Here is a 20,362-nt window from a genome sequence, read left to right on the forward strand (position 1 = left end):
CATTTGATTTAATTATTATTTTTGAAAGTTTTAAATAGGTTTTTAAAGAAGTATTTGGCAGATAATTTTGTTGTTTTGTTCTTTTTTTGTGAAAAGCTTTGAGGTTGTTTTTTTTTTTTGAAAAGCTAGGCTTAGTTTGGTCAGAATCGAGTATACACTTGCAGAGTTAACACTAAATCCATTACCTCCGGTAAATGAGCCACCATAGCCATTTGGGTCCTGGGCTTTTTAAACCCATCTTACCCATGTACTATCAGAAGCCAAAGGGGCACATTGGCTGCCAGATGTGAGATATATTGGCATTATTTTTATCTCTCCTTCCCCACTAAAATTCATGGAGGGCAAGACTATCAAAGGCTACTAGCCATAATGGCTATCTTCTACTTCCACTGTCAAAGCATTATGTCTCTGAGTACAAATTGGTGGGAATCAATAATACAAGTGTTATTGCTCTCATGTCCAGTGTTATGTACTGATTTGAATAGGATCCAAAATGCAGCAGTCTGATTGGTCCTAGAACAATAGGATTCAGAATGCAGCAGTCTGATTGGTCCACAGGAGCCACCCAAACCAGCTCCACGTGGAAGTGAATCCGCAACCTGATTGGTCTACAGGAGAATCCTGGAATTAGCCAATTACATGGGGCCCATTGTGTAAATAATGTATATAAAGCAGACATTCTGGGGGAACTTCCATTCCTCCTCACCACTATGAGCTGAATAAAGAGCATAAAATCCACTCTCGACTTCAAGTATATTTCACTCGACTCTGAGTATATTTCATCCAGCTTGCAGGCTTCCCACAGGCATCTGGTTGGCCACAGTGAGAACAGGATGCAGGACTAGATGGGCCACTGGTCTGATTCAACAGGCTCAGTTCTTAAATCAATTTATTAAAACCAGACTACTCTAAGTATGAAGGGACGCGGGTGGCGCTGTGGGTAAAAGCCTCAGCGCCTAGGGCTTGCCGATCGAAAGGTCGGCGGTTCGAATCCCCGCAGCGGGGTGCGCTCCCGTTGCTCGGTCCCAGCGCCTGCCAACCTAGCAGTTCGAAAGCACCCCCGGGTGCAAGTAGATAAATAGGGACCGCTTACTAGCGGGAAGGTAAACGGCGTTTCCGTGTGCAGCTCTGGCTCGCCAGAGCAGCGATGTCACGCTGGCCACGTGACCCGGAAGTGTCTCCGGACAGCGCTGGCCCCTGGCCTCTTAAGTGAGATGGGCGCACAACCCCAGAGTCTGTCAAGACTGGCCCGTATGGGCAGGGGTACCTTTACCTTTACCTTACTCTAAGTATGACTTTAAGTCCACTGGGGTGGGTGGGGGCCCATGTTCCTCCAGACATTGTTGGACTACAACTCTCATCAGACCCAGCCAGAATGGAAGATGGTCAGGGATGATGGGAGCTGGAGTCGAACAATACCCATTATTTAGCCATATGGATTTAGAACTATGTACAGTGGTACCTCAGGTTAAGTTCTTAATCCATTCTGGAGGTCCGTTCTTAACCTGAAACTGTTCTTAACCTGAAGCACCACTTTAGCTAATGGGGAGTCCTGCTGCTGTCGCGCCGCCGGAGCACGATTTCTGTTCTTATCCTGAAGCAAAGTTCTTAACCTGAAGCACTATTTCTAGGTTAGCGGAGTGTGTAACCTGAAGCATATGTAACCTGAAGCGTGTGTAACCCGAGGTACCACTGTATGTGGATTTTTATTTTTGGTATTCATTTCTTTTCAGATACACATTCTTTCCAACCTTTCCAACTTTGGGACCACCTTCATTCCACAGTCTGACCTCCCAAGTGCCCTCACTGTCCGAACACTTGAGCCAAGTAGGTCTGTTTGGTGATTCCAACATTATTCCAGACCCTAACTCGAATCTGTTCCATTTCTTTCATTTCTTGGGCTGTTTGTCCCCTCCAAAAAATGAAGTTTAGGATCTGAGAAGCGTAAATGCAGCAGCTGCAGAGAATAATCATTATTTCAGCTTACTGGTGCAATAGCACCACCTGTTGCGTTCCAGAGTAAAGGCTGTTTGGCACCCATTCAAGGTTTTTCCATGGCTTAAAAAAGCAAAAACAGTCAACTGGGGTTGTTTCCACAATGTGGAAACAGAGCAAGGAAAAATCCTGCCACAGTTGGATATCTGTCTATGAAGCAGATGCTGAAAACACAGGAATCCTGCTGGGGGTAGTGGAACAGGAAGATGGCAATCCCGGTGAACACTGTTTGCCATGGGCAGAATAAAAAACTATCTTCATCATCATCATTAGCATTTATATCCCACCTCTTCCTCCAAGATGCTCAAGATGGCACACATTTCATTCTTCCTCAGTAACCAGGATAAAGGTAAAGGGACCCCTGACCATTAGGTCCAGTCGTGGCCGACTCTGGGGTTGCGGTGCTCATCTTGCTTTATTGGCCGAGGGAGCCGGCGTACAGCTTCCGGGTCATGTGGCCAGCATGACTAAGCCGCTTCTGGTGAACCAAAGCAGCGAACGGAAATGCCGTTTACCTTCCCTCCGGAGCGGTACCTATTTATCTACTTGCCCTTTGACGTGCTTTCGAACTGCTAGGTTGGCAGGAGCAGGGACCAAGCAACGGGAGCTCATCCCGTCGCGGGGATTCAAACCTCTGACCTTCTGATTGGCAAGTCCTAGGCTCTGTGGTTTAACCCACAGCGCCACCCACGTCCCATAGTAACCAGGATAAATGTAGTAAATTAGAGACTGGTCCACTGGTGCCTGCAACTTTTCTGTGTGACAAGATTCCAGATATTGAGGATCCCTCTGTCACATCTTCTGCCCAACCCTGGGGAAGAAGCCAAAGAAACCTTTAAAAAAAAAAAAATTCCAATACATTTATACATTTTTAACCAAATTATAACAAAGCATCTTTTTTGGACTTCCTTCAGCTTCTTTGGCAACCATCCATATTTATCTCTTAATTACACATTCCCTTTACACATATTGTCGTTTGTCTTCCCTCTCCCTTCTATTTCTTTTTTGACAATATCTCTCAGTTTTTACAGCGCCTCTCGAAACCCCACTAGCGTTGTTTGTATATCGCATACATTTCTCAGATACTCTACAAACTTTCCCCAGTCTTCGATGAACCTTTGGTCTCGGACATATCTGATTTTCCCAGTTAATTTATCCAATTCCACATAGTCTGTCAATTTCAATCTCCATTCTTCTATTGTTGGTAATTCCTCTTGTTTCCATTTAAAGAAACCTAATCTTTGGCCCTGTGAACCAAATCTTGGTTCGGCCACTGTTGATGAGCTGCTTCTTTTTCTCAGACTCAGTTATGCTCCTTTACAACCTGTTGATAATAATACTAATTAACAGCATATAGGCTTGCTGTAAGGATTAGTGAGCACCCTAAAAGCACTGTTAAAAAAGTGTAGTAAATTCTAAGAAATGTGGGCTGCAATACAGCTGTGATTCCTGCATTGCAGGGGATTGGACTAGATCAGTGTTTCCCAACCTTGGGTCGCCAGCTGATTTTGGACTACAAATCCCATCCTCCGTAGCTAGCAAAACCAGTGGTCAGGAATGATGGGAATTGTAGTCCAAAAACAGCTGGAGACCCAAGGTTGGGAAACACTGGACTAGATGACCCTTGGGTCCCTTCCAACTCTATGATTCTAAGGCATGTCTGCTCAGAAGTAACCCCCCAAATAATTCAATAGGGATTGCTGTCCTTTCAGTGTGTACATGATTGCAACCTTAGCTGATTAATCTGTTAGATCACAGATGTGGAACCCTGTGGCCACATGTTGGTAGACTCCAGCTCCCATCATCCCTGAACATTGGATATTCTCGCTGGGGCTGAGAAGGTCTGCATGTTATTATTGTTATTTTGCAGGACCCTCAAAGCAGTTTTCATAACAATGAACAAATTAGAATATTATTATTATTTAATTTGTTGGTCTTAAGCACTTGGCAGTCTTTAGCTGACTTATAATCAGATTCCTCCCCCCTTTTTATTGTTTTATCTTTTTCCATGCTTATTACATACAAAAAACAAACAAACCCCAACAACCTGAAAAGGGGTACAACTTAAGAGGGGAGGGAAAAGGAAAGAAAATTAAATTTACACAATCTGTTTGCGCCCCCCCCCCGAGCTGCGAAGGAGCCTTTTTAAAGGCTTCGGAACGGGGACGGGGTGAGCGGCGCGGTGCTGAGAGTCGACTGCTTCTCCTGCGGAGTGAAGCCGCACTGCCGTTGTCGGAGAGCGCTGACTTCTTCTTGTGAGCAATTGGACTTTAAAGTAACAACCCGTGAGTAGTATGGAAACTGGAATTTTAAAGAAAATTTCTATTAATTAGGCATGATCGGTGAAGGCGTAAACAGGAAGTCCGCCTCCCCTCCTTGTAAATAATCTAAAGCAAGGACCTGCTAACTAAGGTCGAGAGAACCCTTGTTTGGTAAAAGACTTTAATTTCATGGTTTGGCAGTATAAGAAATCTTACTGGAGGATAAAGAGTTAATTTTGGGAGCTGAAGTGCCCCCCCCCCCCCCCCGGACCCGGGAGTGCTCTGCGAGAGAGCCTGTTGATGAGGTACTGAAGTGTTTGACAGCTGTCAAATTAGCTGTCAAGACGGAAAAAGAGAACTTTGTTTCTGTTGTTTCTGCTGGTTATAGTTGTTACAATTTTGTTACAATTTGTTGAAAACAAGGAAGAGCTGATACAAACTAACTTGATTTTTGGATTTGAACTGGAAGGAATATCAAGGAACCAAAATCCCTCTAGAGGGGGTTCTGGGACATTACAAGAATGGCTGGAGGAGGGAAAATTCAGGCTGAACTGGACAGAGCATTTGTTCTCTTGGGAAAGTTACAAGGCCAAATTGATGTTTTGGCTACAAATGTTACAACTCTGGACTTAACAGTAAACAACATCATTGAATTTGATAAGGATTTGAATCAGGAAGTCTATTCAACTGGACAAAAAGAGAAACTTGAGAGCCTTGAGAATTTGGAGGAGATATATATTGTCCTTGAAGAAAAGGAAGGAGGAGCTGTAATTTTGCAGATGACAAAGGAGAGCTTGAGGCCTGACATGATGGCAACAAAGGAAAATAAAAACTTGATGTGGAAAATCTGGCCTGAATTGGAGATCTGAAGACCTAAGGATTACAAACTTGCTTAAGGTGGAAGTTGGAGCTTTGGGGACATTTGGACTTGAAAGGAGTAAGAAACAAGATTTGGAATACCCCATAGGCTCCACTTTTAAGTATGGAGGTCTGGCTGGAAGAAACATGGATTCCGTTGGGCCGGAGCTTCTCCGAGATTTGGTGTTCAATATTAAGGACTATCAAAAAAACCGGCAGAGAGGAATTGAGAGAGAATTAAGAGCCTTGGATGTGAGATCTCGAGGCTGATAGTAGATTAAGACTGATGGACATTTGTTGGGGACTGAAACCGGGAAAGGGGGGGGTGGAGTTTGGGAATCCAAAGGGTACATAATTATAATTTGTTCTGTTTTTATTTTGTTTTGTTATTTGTATGAAAATTAGGAAATTCGTGGAAGGGAATTTTGGTCGACTTTAGAAAAAATGTTTTAAGAATGAGTATTGATGTATAAGTATTGATGTTTAAGTTTGGATAAGGCAAAATTGGTTTTTTAAAATGAACTAAATTAAACGAAAACAAGGTTAGCAAAAATAAATTGAGGAAATGGATGAAAGAGAAAAAGCAAAATAATAATATGTTAAAATAAATTATTAAGTTAAAATTGAGAAATAAGTAATAAGGATTTGCTGAGTTAATAATCCGAATTGGAATACAAGAAGGGAAGGTATGAGGAGGTCTGAGAAATAAGTTAAAAGAAAATAAGCAATTGAAATGTTATGGGTTTTTAATTAAGTTTTGTATTTTTGTATGTTTGTTATTTTTTGTTTACTTTTGTTTTTGTTTTATTATAGAAAATGCTAATAAATATTCATTAAAAAAAATTGTGACAAAAATTTGTGATTGCAATTTCATGTTACAATAAAAATAACAATCTCGTTATCTTTTATACCTGACCTCCCATTTATTCCTTAACTCTTTTTACATAAATTTACTGCCATATCAAAATATTATTTTTATATTAATATTTTCACAATTTATGTTTATAGTTATATAAGCAATTAATAAAAACTGCTGGGATCACTCAAAAGCTGCCACAGATTTTAATATGGTATAATTTTGCTTAAAGATATGTTCTGAAGGCCTCCCATTTTGATACAAATTCAATTCTCGGTTTATTTTTTATTTTTTCAGATAGGCTATCTAATTCAGCATATTCAGTAAATTTTTGTATCCACTCTTGTCTAGAAGGAATTATTTTATTATTTTAACCTATTTTAAACTTTCAAAAATAATAATTAAATCTGACTTATAATCAGATGTTAAAAGATACTAAATTGGTTTAATAAAAGAGTATTGGGAAATGATCCATAATGAATTGAAAAAAATGTTTAAAGGTACTTTCCTCCAAAAACCAGATAATTCAGATTGAAATTCCCAGGTGTCAAAAAACGTTATTTATGTACGATACTACTGGGGCCCAGGTTTTGTTAGCCAAAAAATGGAAAATGAGAGAGGTCCCAGCCAAAGAACAGCAACTTAAATTGACAGAATATGCGCAGCTTGCAGACTTAACATATAGAATAAGAGAACAATAACATATGTTACATATGTTTAGAGAAGATTGGAAAATGTTTATTGAATATATGGGAAATAACTGTGCACAGCTGAAAACGCTGGCAGCATTAAGATAAATTCAACAGTGTAAATATGTTTTGATGGATGTAATAATGGAATACTGAATGGTATAGTTTTTGTAAAATATAAAGGGATTTATGATATGTAAAATGAACCATGGAAAGATAAGGGAAGTCATTGATATCATAAGGATGTAAAAATGAGTACATTAAATTGTAAAACAGAAAATTGAATTATATATATAAAAGGCACACTAGCCTGGGAACTTCCTCTCTGCCCAGAACATTGGAGGCTATACACCACACCCCCTCAACAGTATTTATAGGAACTCAAACACTAAGATCCTGCTCTGTTCCAGTAACAAGAAGCCGAAAGCACCAGCCTGAAGATGACGAGTGAGACCTCGTCGAAACGTCGCCTAGACACCCCAACTTTTACACGGGAAGACACCCGAGGACACCAAAACCTGCATTCCTGTACCCGTGAAAATCTACGAAAGCATATATATATATATATATATATATATATATATATATATATATATATATATATATATAAATAAAAAAAAAACTGGTTTAAAAATGACAATAAAAACTAAAGAAGCTACAGCAAGTAATAACAGTAGCAGAAGAAATAACTAATAAAATAATACAATAGCATCAGAAACAAAGAGGAACAACAATAAAAAGAGAAGCAACAGCAAATAATAATAATAGGAGGAGGCATAATAATAATAATAATAATAATAATAATAATAATAATAATAATAATAATAATAATAGCATAAACAAAAGCAGCTGTCATCTTATTGTACGACATTATCCCGAGTAGAGAGCACCATTTTGCTGTACGAAAGCCCGGTCCTCGGGTTCAGACATCTTGCTGTACGGAAAATATCCGCAATGGAGGGCGCCATGTTGGCGCTACTGAAACCAGCGAAGTGCCGGCTGGTTTCAGACTGTAGAGATAAAAGCGTGAGAAGTTTGGGTGCCGTGCTTTGGCGCGGCTGCTTTGTTTTAAAGGGTGCGGTTGGGACGGAGTGGGGATAGGCAGATCTTCCTTTCCCTGCGTGCCTCGATGCGAGGGGAAGGTGCATAATTCTGCAGGGGATGGTTTCGTAACGCGCCCTCCCTATAGGGAGGAGCCGGCATATAGGGTGATGGGGCAGGAAAGACGGCCCATCGCACACTGCGAAGAGGAGAAAGTCAGAAACTTTGTTTGGTAAGGAGTAGGGGAGATCAGACGCAGTGTGGGGCGGAGGGGGAAAAACCCTGCTGCTCTAGAGCGGGGCGAGGGGAGGAATCCAGTGAACTGGCTCTTTTAATTGCCCCAGTCTTCAGCGCGTTTCGTTCATAGCTCCTCCCCACAAATCCAAGCTCGTATTGCACAGATTGTAATGAGGGCTAAATTAATGAGAAGGGGGTATGCAGGCTCCTCGGAATTGGGGAGTGGGCTTGCATTGGGAAGTTCCTCGTTCAGGCTTGTCTGCGGCTGCTTTGCAGAAGGTGGCGTTATGGTGCTCCCTCTTGCCTATCTGGAGCAAGCCTGTAGAGAAGTACTGTACAGTACTGTAGTTTCCTAAGTGGGCGGCTCCGCCTTCTGCGGGGCTTTGGGCATGGGGGGGGGGGCGCCAAGAGGCAAGGGAGATGCAGGGAAAGCTGCCATCACTAGATCAAGTCCATCCATTCAGTGGCGTAGCGTGGGTTGTCAGCACCCGGGGCAAGGCAAGTAATTTGCATCCCCTAACCCGTGGATTTGCGCCCCCTAACCCTAACCCCCAGATGTTGCGCCCGGTGCGGACGGCCCCCCCCAGCACCCCCCACGCTACGCCACTGCATCCATTCTGTGGAATTAATAAAATAGTTTTACTTGGGTAGTGACTAAATGTGCAATTAACTGTTACTGTTTTGAATTCTATTGTGTTAATCATCTTCTATAGTGGGCTGTGCAAACCAGTACAGTGGTACCTCGGATTAAGAACTTAATTCGTTCCGGAGGTCCGTTCTTAACCTGAAACTGTTCTTAAACTGAAGCACCACTTTAACTAATGGGGCTTCCCGCTGCCGCCTCACAATTTCTGTTCTCATCCTGAAGCAACGTTCTTCTTTAAAAAAATAAATAAAAATTATTCATTTTGCAATACAAAAATATACAAATATATATCCTGGATTCTTCAAATATCAGATTGATAATGATGGACAAAGGTCCTTTGGTATGATAGTGATGGGTGAAATGTTAGGGCTTGTGAGATTTAGCAGTTTAGTGTGTATTTTTCCCCCCTGTGAAGTGCTTTCTGTGCTAAGCAGAGAAGTGGTAGACCCAGTTTGACCAATATTGCATTCCCTCCCCCACCTAATTTTATCTTCACAACAATCTTGTGAGGTCCACTAGGCTGAGTGATAGCAACTGATCTGTTTTTGCAAGATGTCTTTTTAAAACATTGGGAGAGATAGCACAATACGTACTCTTTACTGCTGATGTCTGGGCAAAACGTTTGTGTCCATATTTTCACTTTTTGAAATATGGCAACCCTATATTATTAAATTGTTGTTACTGTTTTATTGTGAACTCCCCTGGAAATATTATAATGGGACACCTAACTAATAAACACAGTTTTAGCTATTTATTAGATGTGGTATCTAATGGATGGATATCTGATAAGTACTATTGTTCCCATTTTACAGACGCTGAGGGGGGAAACTGAAGCCAAGAGAATAGTGTTTTGTCTAAGGCTGCCCACAACCCAGTTCTATTCATGTTCACTTGACTGCATTTTTTTATGGATAGTAATAGGAGCCACTGCCAAATAAGCATGCAGAGGATTGCAGACCTAGTGCAGACCTATTTGACACTCCACTCAAATCACTTAGCCTTTGTGCAGGGGCGGCAACTTCTGTGTGGCTAAGCAGTATACTCCTGAGCACTGGTTGCTGTGAAAAGATAGCTGTGCTGGTTATGCAACATAATCTTTCAGTGTGTAAGGCTCCTGTTTGAGGCAACAGAGAGCAACACCCTTTTCCAGAACATGCCATTTCATTTTCTCCTCCCCCATTTTTCACCCCAGTAGATGCTCAGCATCCTGTGCCCACATTTTGGCAACCTATAGAGTGCCACTCAGCTCCAGAACGTTCAAGGAAATTACGATTGCCTCACAGGTGCTGGCAACTCTCCCTCAAGAGGGGAGAGTGGATATTAGTGGTTTTGATGTTACATCATTACCGGCATGCCCGTCTACTAAAGGAGGCCGGCCTAGTGGAGGATTAGTTATAGCAATTTCCTTGAAAACACAGGCAAAACTCATGCTTGTAAATGCTTCCACCTTTGCAATTACAGCCCTGGTTACGGGGAAAAACTTTGAACTTGTTATAACAAATGTTTATCTTCCTCCTGGAGGCAACATTGCAGACTTATACAATAAATGGGGAATCTTGGAGGAACATCTTACTCTTTGTCACTCCAAATACCCCAATATACCCAATGTTATAGCAGGGGATTTCAATGCTTGCATTGCAACAAACTGGGAGTCTTTAATCAAAGCCAAATGGTGGATAACCCCAGAATTCATTAATGACCTCTCCCTCCATAATCAAACTTTCCAAAGACAAAAGGGTAAATGAAGCAGGAACCCTTCTTTACCAATTGATATTACGTCTAAACTTAGTGATTCTAAACGGGAACTGCCCGCCTGACGTACCGGGTGAGTTTACACACATAAGCTCCTCTGCAAACAGTGTCCTGGATTATATGTTAGTATCTCATGACATATTCCCCAAATTTTCCCATTTTAAAGTTGAAAATATTCAACTGAGCGACCACCTACCGTTGGTCGCCATAATGACTATAGACTGGACCCCAGATGGAGACAGACACCCAACACATCTGATTACGAACTCAGTATTGCAAATCAAAAGTGTAATATGGTCCGAACTACAGGCCCAAAAATACTCAGCATATTTCCAACAAGGACTAAAACAAGCATATTCAGGCTTAATCGAGGATTATTATGATTATGACCAAACTCTAAGACTATTCTCGAATTTGTCGGAAGATCTAACGTCTTTTTTCTCTGTCCCGACGCATAAAATAAACCGAACACAAAGGAAGATAGGTGCATTGTGGTTTAACAGTGCTTGTAAACAGGCTAGACAACTTCTTGGTAACATCTACAAAGAGTATAAAGCCTCCGGGAAAACGGTCTTGCCAAAAGAATATTTCCAAGCAAAATCGGCCTACAAGCAAATTCAAAAGGAAGCCAGACAGGAATGGCAAGTGAATCAATGGTGGGCAATCATAGAAGCCTCATCATCACGGAACTCCAGACAATTTTGGCTCCTGGTAAATAAAAGAACTAAAAGATACCCTTTGACTATTATTCCTGCCCCGGTTTGGGAATCTTACTTAAAAAATTACTTTGCCACAACTGACTGTATTGCTAACACAAGAGATGAATTCCAAGATCAGCTTCCCCTCTGGCCCCCCACCGATCCGGAAGACATCCATGATTTGATCGTTAAACCCCCAAACAGGGAAAGCATCTGGGCCAGACCTGATCCCGGCAGAAGCTATAAAATACCACGCGGACTGGTGGGCCAAAGTCCTGGCGACCATCTTCGATGCCATTAACAACTCTGGAATGATCCCGGAAGTATGGAAGGACGCTGTTATCGTTCCAATCCACAAAAAGGGCTCACCAGATGACCCGGGGAATTACAGAAATATCAGTCTGCTCTCAATAGTGGGGAAACTGTATGCCCGCTTCCTGCTGAACAGACTTATCCAATGGTCCGAAGAGAAAAAATTAATTGGGCCCGAACAAGCTGGATTCCGCCCAAAACAGTCAACAATGAATCATATTCTAATTTTACAGCATCTTGCCTGGAAATATTCCACCCCAAAGGGTGGCCAACTCTGTGTGGCATTCATTGACCTAAAGGCAGCATTCGATAGTATCCCCAGGAGCATCCTCTGGGAAAAACTCACCCGCTGGGGCATCAACAGAAGGCTTCTCTGGCTAATAATCAAACTCCATGAGAACTCAGCAGCTAGAGTGAGATTCACCCCAGAGGGTGATCTCACCAATTCAATTCCCATTAACAGAGGTGTCCGACAGGGTTGTATATTGGCTCCATTCCTGTTCAATTTGTTCATAAGCGACATGAGGACTCCCCTAATAGAGGCTCAAGAAGGGAGTCATGCACCCCGCCTAGCACTTTATCGCTGCCCTTTGTTACTATATGCGGATGACGCAGTCATCCTTTCCTTTTCTAGAGTAGGTCTGTAGTAAAGTTGGTACTGTTTAGAAATCATTCCTTGGTCAAGAAAAAAGAGTGAAGCCTTGTGGGAGCTCCATCAGCCACAAGGACCCTGGGAAAGAAGTTGTGTTTCTTTAAACTCCAGACTAGCTGGCTCCTTAGCGTGAAAGGTTTATTGGAATAAAGGAAGCCTTGATTTAATGAAAGGAATAACACCTGGGTCTAAGAGTATGAACATCCCCCCCATGATGCTATCTGTCCTTGAATTGCTTGGGAATGTGTATCTGGATAATTTCCACGGAAGGGAGAATTTGCCCTTCAGTGAGTATTTTGCCCAATTAAAAGGAACTCTGGCAGACATGGCCAAAGAGAATTTAGAGAGTGCCCGATTAGATCAAAAAAGGGTACATGATGCCAGAGCTGTGTGCAAACAGTTTGAGGTGGGAGACCAGGTATGGATTTTAAGACCGTCTCGCCCTCACAAGTTGGATGTGAAATGGCAAGGTCCGGGTGTTGTGGAAGCGAAGCTGAGCTCTGTGCGTTACCTTGTAAGCTGCAAGGAATTGCACCCCACAGCTCGCGAGAATCATGTTAATTCTTTGAAGGAGTGTGTTGAACAAAAGATCTCTGTGCTGGCCATCACGCGGAGTCTAGAGGAGGTGCCTGCTTCCCCTGTGGATCTTTTAACTGAATATAAACAGGCTGGAGGTATTTCTGATGTATTGCAGTTGCCTACTTTAAGTGAGACTCAGGCTAAATAGCTTTATGAGGCACTGCAACCTTATAGCAACACTTTTAGCACCAAGCCTGGTAGGACTCATTTGGCCCAGCATCATTTTGTCACGGGGGAAACCCCTCCTATTTCCTCACGTCCTTATCGAGTTGGTGAGGCACATGCGCAGAACATTGAGTCTGAACTGAAAGAAATGCTGGAGTTGGGAGTTATAGAACCTAGTAAAAGTGCTTGGGCTTCTCCCATAGTACTGGTTCCAAAACCCGACGGGTCCATTCGTTTTTGTGTAGACTATAGGAAAATTAATTTGGTCACTGTTCCTGATGTGTTTCCCTTACCTAGAATTGACACATTGATTGAGAAGCTGGGACGGGCAAAATGAATCACAGTCATGGATTTGACAAAAGGGTATTGGCAAATCCCACTGTCCCCAGAAGCTTCTGAAAAGTCTGCTTTTATCACTCATGTAGGTTTGTACCAGTTTAAAGTGTTACCGTTTGGATTGCGAAATGCTCCTGCAGCTTTCCAACGGCTAATCAACTCCTTGATTCATGACATGAATGAGTTTTGCTGTGCTTATTTGGATGATCTAGCAATATTTTCTGAGACGTGGCCAGAACACCTTAAGCATGTGCAGAGAGTTTTGGCTCGTTTACATGAGGCAAACATGACTGTTAAAATATCAAAATGCCAGTTTGCCCAAGGAGAAGTGGTGTATCTGGGATTCAGAGTGGGGTCGGGGAACATCAAGTCCTTAGAGGGCAAGGTGCAATGCATTCAAGAATGGCCTCGCCCTATTGTGAAAAAGGATGTGCAGTCTTTTATAGGGTTGGTAAATTATTAACGGAGGTTTGTCAATCATTTCGCAACTCTAGCTACTCCTCTTACCAACCTTTGTAAGAAATCTTTGTCAGTCAAAGTAAATTGGACTGAGGAGCGTCAAAGGGCTTTTGATTTGTTAAAACATGCCCTTGTAAGCTCCCAAGTCATGTTGGCCCCGGATCAGAGACGTCTGTTTGTAGTGCAAACTGATGCCAGTCAGACTGGGCTGGGAGCAGTCTTGCTCCAAGAAGATGAAGAAGGAAATTGGCGTCCCGTGGTTTACTTGAGTAAAAAATTGATCACCCAGGAGCAAAATTATTCAAGCATCGAGAAAGAGTGTTTTGCTTTGGTCTGGGCTCTGACCAAATTGCGTCCTTATCTGTGGGGCAACATCTTTGAGGTTCAAACCGATCACTCCCCATTGTGTTGGTTGGAGAGGGTGAAAACATCTAACCAGAAATTGCTTAGGTGGAGCTTAGCCCTTCAAGATTTTCAGTTTAAAGTCACTCACATTGCGGGAAAGAGCAACATAGTTGCTGATACTTTGTCTAGAATGTACCAATCTGTTCCATGACTTAAGTGATATGTGAAATGTTATTACTGAGTACTGTCTAGAAACTGTGTAAATATCGGATTGGGGGGGGGGGTGCTGGTGAAGTATGTTTTAGAAGCTGCTAAAACCCCCTGGACCGGGAAATCTACCTCAATGTATATAATTTTCTTTGAATGAAATTACGGGACTAGACCCTGTAATTCCATTTTAGAGGGGAGGGTGTAGTAAAGTTGGTACTGTTTAGAAATCATTCCTTGGTCAAGAAAAAAGAGTGAAGCCTTGTGGGAGCTCCATCAGCCACAAGGACCCTGGGAAAGAAGTTGTGTTTCTTTAAACTCCAGACTAGTTGGCTCCTTAGCGTGAAAGGTTTATTGGAATAAAGGAAGCCTTGATTTAATGAAAGGAATAACACCTGGGTCTAAGAGTGTGAACATCCCCCCCCCCAATGATGCTATCTGTCCTTGAATTGCTTGGGAATGTGTATCTGGATAATTTCCACGGAAGGGAGGAAACTCTTTGATTTGAATTCCGGACACTAAATTGACCCAGCTGCCAAGGGGTAGATTGATTGACTAGCAAGCCGGTCATTGGTGAATTTAAAAAAATAATTAAGACTTATGATTGGCTTGAGAGTTACGAAGCCAAGTGCGAATTGTGAATAAAAGATCAGGGAATTGTTTGAGAAGTTGCTCTCTGCCATTGCTCACTGCAATCCACAAAGATGCCCGGCTGTGACTTCCCAACTAATAGCCGTCGTTTCGTCTTTTGAAATGGAGATCTTCAAAAGCCTTCAATTTGCAGATTCTTGAAAGGACTTCAACTATCCTATTTGTGTTAGACTTTGTGAGTATGTAAGTTAGCTAGACTATGCAACGTTTTTATTTTTCTTGTCTGTAAGTTCAAAAGATACGCCTGCTTCTTTTAGCATGTTTGCTTATGTTATTTTAAAATAAACTTTTAAGAAAGAAACTGTTTTAGTTTGTGTGCCTTCCCGGGGGAATAGCTAAGTCCTAGCCTTACGCTTGGTTACGCTCTACTGTAGAATTTCTGTCTGCAAGTCTGTGGAAACAACTTGTGGAGTGGGGGACAGCCAGGATAACGGGTCACAGCCTTCTCCCTGGGTTGTGATTCTGGGTCCCCTGGAATAGAGGGAGTGGTGGCAGCCCTACCGGGTCGAGTTTGTTTGGTTTTTGCAAAAAGTAATGTGCCTGCCAACCCTGCCCTAGGAGACCTAGTCTGGCCGGAGAGCAGAGACAGGTGAGGGAGGGGCAAGCGGTTGGGGGACAACATTACTACAAGGTCTCAGGAGGGCCTTAAATTTTTTTGGATCATATTGTAACGCAAATTCCCTTACAATTAATTATGGAAAATCTAAAATCCTAATTTTCTCAAAGAGCCGGAAACTCCATAATTGGAAAATTGATGGGAGAGTCATCGAACAAGTCTATAAATTCCAATATTTGGGAGTTTGGTTACAACATAACCTTAGATGGAAGGCCCATGTAGCCTATGTTACAAATAGAGCCAAAGCTATCTCCTTGGCGATCTTGCGATTCTTCTTCACCGATGGGGCCCTTCATATCCCATCGGCGTTGAAAGTCTTCAAGGCCAAGGTGATTCCGACAATTGCTTATGCCATCTCAATTTGGGGGACTTTTGTCAACCTATCTCACCTAGAGGTTATTCAAAATCAGTTTTTAAGAGGGATATTGAAACTGCCCAACTGTGTAAGTAATACAGCGTTACGCATGGAACTTAACACTGTATCCCTGGAAAACGCTCTGTGGAAGCACATACTTTGTCACTGGTTATCTCTATGGCACAATCTCCCAAACTTGTGCTTGATACAATGTATGTGGAGAGATGATTTCCAGAGCCCATGGGTAAAAAATTTACAGCTGAAAATTACGGCAATGGGAATCTCCCCATCCAAATTACTAGAGCAGGACATAGTTCCAGCTAAAAGAACAGTAACCTGTAAACTAGAGGAGATGGACTTGCAGCAGAAAATGGTCTTGGGCAATGGTACCTGCTCACCTCTAAACCTTGGTTTATTACCCCTCTTAAGGCTCCCAAATTATTTGAATTCCTTAACTTCTTCGGCTCATAGATATGCCTTTGTAAAGGCAAGATTCAACACCTTCCCATCGAATGTGCTGAGAAATAGATTCTCCAATGGACAGATATCGCTCTTATGTGGACAGATATCACTCTTATTACAAATTTATTGTAATGTATGATGTTGGTCTTTTGTTTTTGTTTTGCTTTGGTTCTTGTCTGTTTTTTGTAAGTTTTGGCAGTTTTAAATTTGGAGGTTCAAGTACATTATGGTGGTATGGGAAACTGTCGTGTGACGGGCCAATGGCCGTAATAAAGTTCAATCAATCCCTTCATACTCTGTTTGCACCTGGCTAGCTTCCTCTGGTTACAAAATGGACTAAGTGCATTTTGCACCAAAGCAGCAAGTCAGTTGTGATATACCGTATTTTTCCATGTATAAGACGATGCTTTTTGCTAAAAAGAATTAGGCAAAAATTGGGTGTCGTCTTATACATGGATAGTGAATGTAGAAGGGGGATGTGTGATTAATGGCAGCAGCAAGCAGGAGATTGGCAGCGGCGATTGGGCGGTTGATTGGTGGCAAGGCTGCGGCAAGGCCTGCTGGCAATTGGCTGTGGCTGTGGCAATTGGGCAGGTGATTGGCGGCTGTGGCAAGGCCTGCTGGTGATTGGCTGTGGCAAGTGGGCGGGTGGGCTGTTGGTGGCGGCGAGTGGGCAGAAAATTGGCTGCGGTGATGTGTGCGATCGGCAGTGGCTGTGGCAAGCGATTGGCAGTGGCGGGCAGGCGGGTGAGTGATTGGCGAAAGTGACCTCCCCCCACCCCCCTAAAAAAGCTAAATAACTTAATTTCTTAATTTTGGGTTCAAAAAAATAGGGGTAATCTTATACATGGGGGCATCTTATACATGGGAAAATATGGTCGGTGTTTGTGGGGGGGCACAAATATATATATATGCACAAATCTAAAATGGCATTGGGAAAATCTGGAGGGAGCAATCGCTTGGAACAAAATCCTGTAATGTGCAGGTTTTGCTATTCATGAGCTATTAAGAGCCACGGCATCTTTTTATTTTTTATATTACTAGAATAACAGCTATGCGTTATCTTTATCTATTTATAGAGAATGACTGGAAGTAGCAGCAAAAAGCACAGCATGGATGCAGAAAACCCCATCAAGGAAACTGTCCTTATTACAGGAGGAGGTGGTTATTTTGGTTTCCGGTTAGTATGCTTTTATTTTAGGACACATGGAACAATCATATTTAGCAATGAAGCAATATGTTTGTTTTAAATAATTTATTATTTTAATTTCTTTCTCCCTTGCCAACACACACACACACACACACACACACTTCTATGTACACACATACACTATACAGCTATGGAGAAAGGCTGTAGCTCCGTGATAGATGCATGCAGAAGGTCCCACTTCAGTCTTCAAAATCTAGCTATGTATTGTCTGCACGGACTGGCGGCAACTCTCCAGGGCTTCAGGCAGGAGCCTCTCCCAACCCTACCTGTAGATGCCAGGGTTTGAACTCTGGGACCTTCTGCATGTAAAGCGGATGTGCTACCTGTAATTTCATAATCTTGATTTCCACCAGTTCAATCAACGGAAGCTTAGGTTGGGTTAGTCTACTGATGAAAGTCTGCAGACTGCGTAGTTATTATCAGTAGAACCGTGAAAAGCCCCTTTGAGTGAAAACGGGGGTGTTAGGTAGATTTCTGTTTAATTATTATTTGCTGGTGTTTTGAGAGTTACTTTGATTGCGCAATAATATACTATCTTTTTCGCTCTATAGGACTCACTTTTTCCCCTCCAAAAATTAAGGGGAAATGTGTGTGTGTCCTATAGAGCAAATGCATGCTCCTTGGCTTCAGCGATAGCAACGCGGAGGCTCCGAAGCGCAGAGGGAGCGCTCGCTCCAGAGGCTTCAGGAGGCTATCCCTGAAGCCTGCGGAGCTTCAGGCGGATAGCCGCCTGAAGCTTGCAGAGCAAGACTCTCCTGGCTTCAGCAGAGGGAGAGCTGCGCAGCGCCCCTTCAGCCAAGCAGGAGGAGAAAAGGAAGTGGCTCCATTTCTCCTGCCACTTCGCTGAAGGGGCGCTGGGCAGAGAGGGGGAGATTTTTTTCTTCTTGTTCTCCCTCTCTAAAACAAAGTGTGTCCTATTGGTCCAGTGCGTCCTATAGAGCGAAAAATACGGTGTTCTAACTGGTATTGAATATTACCTTATTTGATGTAAGGTGTTTGTTTCAAAGTCATATATTTTATTATTTGGATTGGATTGCCTGTCACATTCCAGCCTAGGTGGTGCCCTTTCCAAGAAGGGAGTAGATGTCATCCTCTTTGATGTTACCGAGCCCATCCAACCGATGCCACAAGGAGTGAAATTTGTGCAGAGTGATATCCGTGTGGTCTCTGAAGTGGAAAGGGCACTCCGAGGTGCAACCTGCGTCTTCCATATTGCTTCCTATGGGATGTCTGGCCGGGAGCAGCTGAACCGAAAACTTATAGAAGACGTCAACCTCAACGGGACAGAAAACATAATTGAAGCTTGCAAGAAAGTGGGCGTCTCAAAGCTGGTTTACACGAGCACCTACAATGTGGTGTTTGGGGGCCAAGCGATCGAAAACGGGGATGAGTCTCTGCCTTATTTCCCTCTTCATCTCCACCCTGACCATTACTCGAGGACCAAAGCCTTAGCTGAGATGAAGGTTCTGGAAGCAAATGGAAGCTCCCTTGAGGGAGGGCGAGGGTTGCTGAGGACCTGTGCCTTGAGACCTGCTGCCATCTATGGGCCTGGAGAGCAGAGACATCTGCCAAGGATCCTTGGCTACCTCGAACAGGGCTTGTTTCAGTTCCTGTTTGGGGATCCCAGAGACCTAATGGACTTTGTACATGTGGACAACTTGGTGGAAGCTCACATCTTAGCTTCCGAAGCTCTGGGAGATAGTAAGGGTCACAGGTCAGCTGGTCAAGCTTACTTCATTTCAGATGGCAGACCAATCAACAACTTTGATTTTTTCCGGCCTTTCGTAGAAGGCTTAGGCTACCCCTTTCCGACTTACCGCCTCCCTCTGTCTGTTGTTTACTACTTCGCATTTCTCACTGAGATGGTACATTCTGTGATTGGGCGCTTATATAACTTCCAGCCCTTCCTCACTCGCACAGAAGTTTACAAAAGTGGCGTGTCTAATTATTTCAGCCTGGAAAAGGCCAAGAGGGAGCTGGGGTACGCACCCTGTCCACACAGCATTATAGAATCAGTCGAGTGGTTTAAATCTCATGGCTATGTCCATAAGTCCAGGAGGTACACTGCAAAACATTTATTTAGGGACATGGTACTTGTCCTCCTGTTTGCAGTGGTGATCCTTTCCTGGTTTCCCAGAGTTGTCTGATGGGAGATACTAGCGAGGAAGCAAGCTTCTTTGTACAGTGGTACCTCAGGTTAAGTACTTAATTTGTTCCGGAGGTCCGTACTTAACCTGAAACTGTTCTTAACCTGAAGCACCACTTTAGCTAATGGGGCCTCCTGCTGCCGCTGCACCGCCGGAGCACGATTTCTCCTTTCATCCTGAAGCAAAGTTCTAAACCAGAAGCACTATTTCTGGGTTAGCGGAGTCTGTAACCTGAAGCGTATGTAACCTGAGGTACCACTGTAATTCTTTTAACACTGGTAAAATAACGTGTTGGGAATCAACCCTTCTTTGCTAACCCGGATGTAGGAACATCTTAAGGCAGATCCACACATACATTTAAAGCACATGACTCCCCCCCCCAAGAATCCTGGGAGCTGTAGTTTGCTAAGGGTGCTGAGTACTGTAGTTCTGTGGAAGGGAGACTTCAGTTCCCAGGATTCTTTGGAGTTGTTGTCCTCTACCCAGGCAGGCAAATATGTATTCCAGCCAAGCAAAACCACTTGAGGTGGAGGCAGAGCAGGCACAGAAGTACGTGTCAGGACTGGTCGTTGTCCTCTTCAGATCACCACGCAAACGCTTCTTGTTCTTTTATAAAACTTTTTATTGCGTATTAACAAAACAATCTTATAAACGGTTCTTAAATATTATTCCTCAGAGTCACTTCTTTCAGATACCTTCTGAGCTCTGCTTCTCCGTGACCAGCCACTCTCAAAATGGCGAAGGCGCCCTTCCCTTTGTTTTCCAGCTCTTTTTTCTAACCTCCTGGCTAGAGCTGGCCTGTATCTCCCCTCCTCCCAATCTGAGCTAGAACT

The 20,362-nt window shown here is 43.0% G+C and overlaps 1 protein-coding gene across 2 annotated transcripts; it reads left to right on the forward strand.

The window, feature by feature from the left end:
- Window positions 1-7,500: 7,500 nt before the first annotated feature.
- Window positions 7,501-20,053, forward strand: SDR42E1 (short chain dehydrogenase/reductase family 42E, member 1). Of its 2 annotated transcripts, none has more exons than XM_081924097.1 (3): window positions 7,501-7,685; window positions 17,252-17,352; window positions 18,434-20,053. In XM_081924097.1, exons 1-3 carry the CDS (start codon window positions 7,614-7,616, stop codon window positions 19,527-19,529), a joined length of 1,269 nt encoding a protein of 422 aa, XP_081780223.1. In that variant the 5' UTR covers window positions 7,501-7,613; the 3' UTR covers window positions 19,530-20,053. The 2 variants fall into 2 exon arrangements, with proteins under 2 accessions (XP_081780223.1, XP_081780222.1); XM_081924096.1 differs by lacking the exon at window positions 7,501-7,685 and adding an exon at window positions 7,816-7,932 and having other exon boundaries at window positions 18,434-20,039.
- Window positions 20,054-20,362: the final 309 nt, after the last annotated feature.

This window comes from Podarcis melisellensis, assembly GCF_964234715.1.
Source record: "Podarcis melisellensis genome assembly, chromosome: 8".
Classification (NCBI taxonomy): Eukaryota; Metazoa; Chordata; class Lepidosauria; order Squamata; family Lacertidae; genus Podarcis; species Podarcis melisellensis.

What these genes read in the sequence shown, in the direction of transcription:
- SDR42E1 (XM_081924097.1), top strand. Translation starts at nt 7,614, where the DNA reads ATGGAGGGCGCCATGTTGGCGCTACTGAAACCAGCGAAGTGCCGGCTG. An exon ending in CAGACTGTAGAGATAAAAGC is followed by an intron (nt 7,686 to 17,251) that starts GTGAGAAGTTTG and finishes ATCTATTTATAG; the next exon opens with AGAATGACTGGAAGTAGCAG. An exon ending in GGTGGTTATTTTGGTTTCCG is followed by an intron (nt 17,353 to 18,433) that starts GTTAGTATGCTT and finishes GTCACATTCCAG; the next exon opens with CCTAGGTGGTGCCCTTTCCA.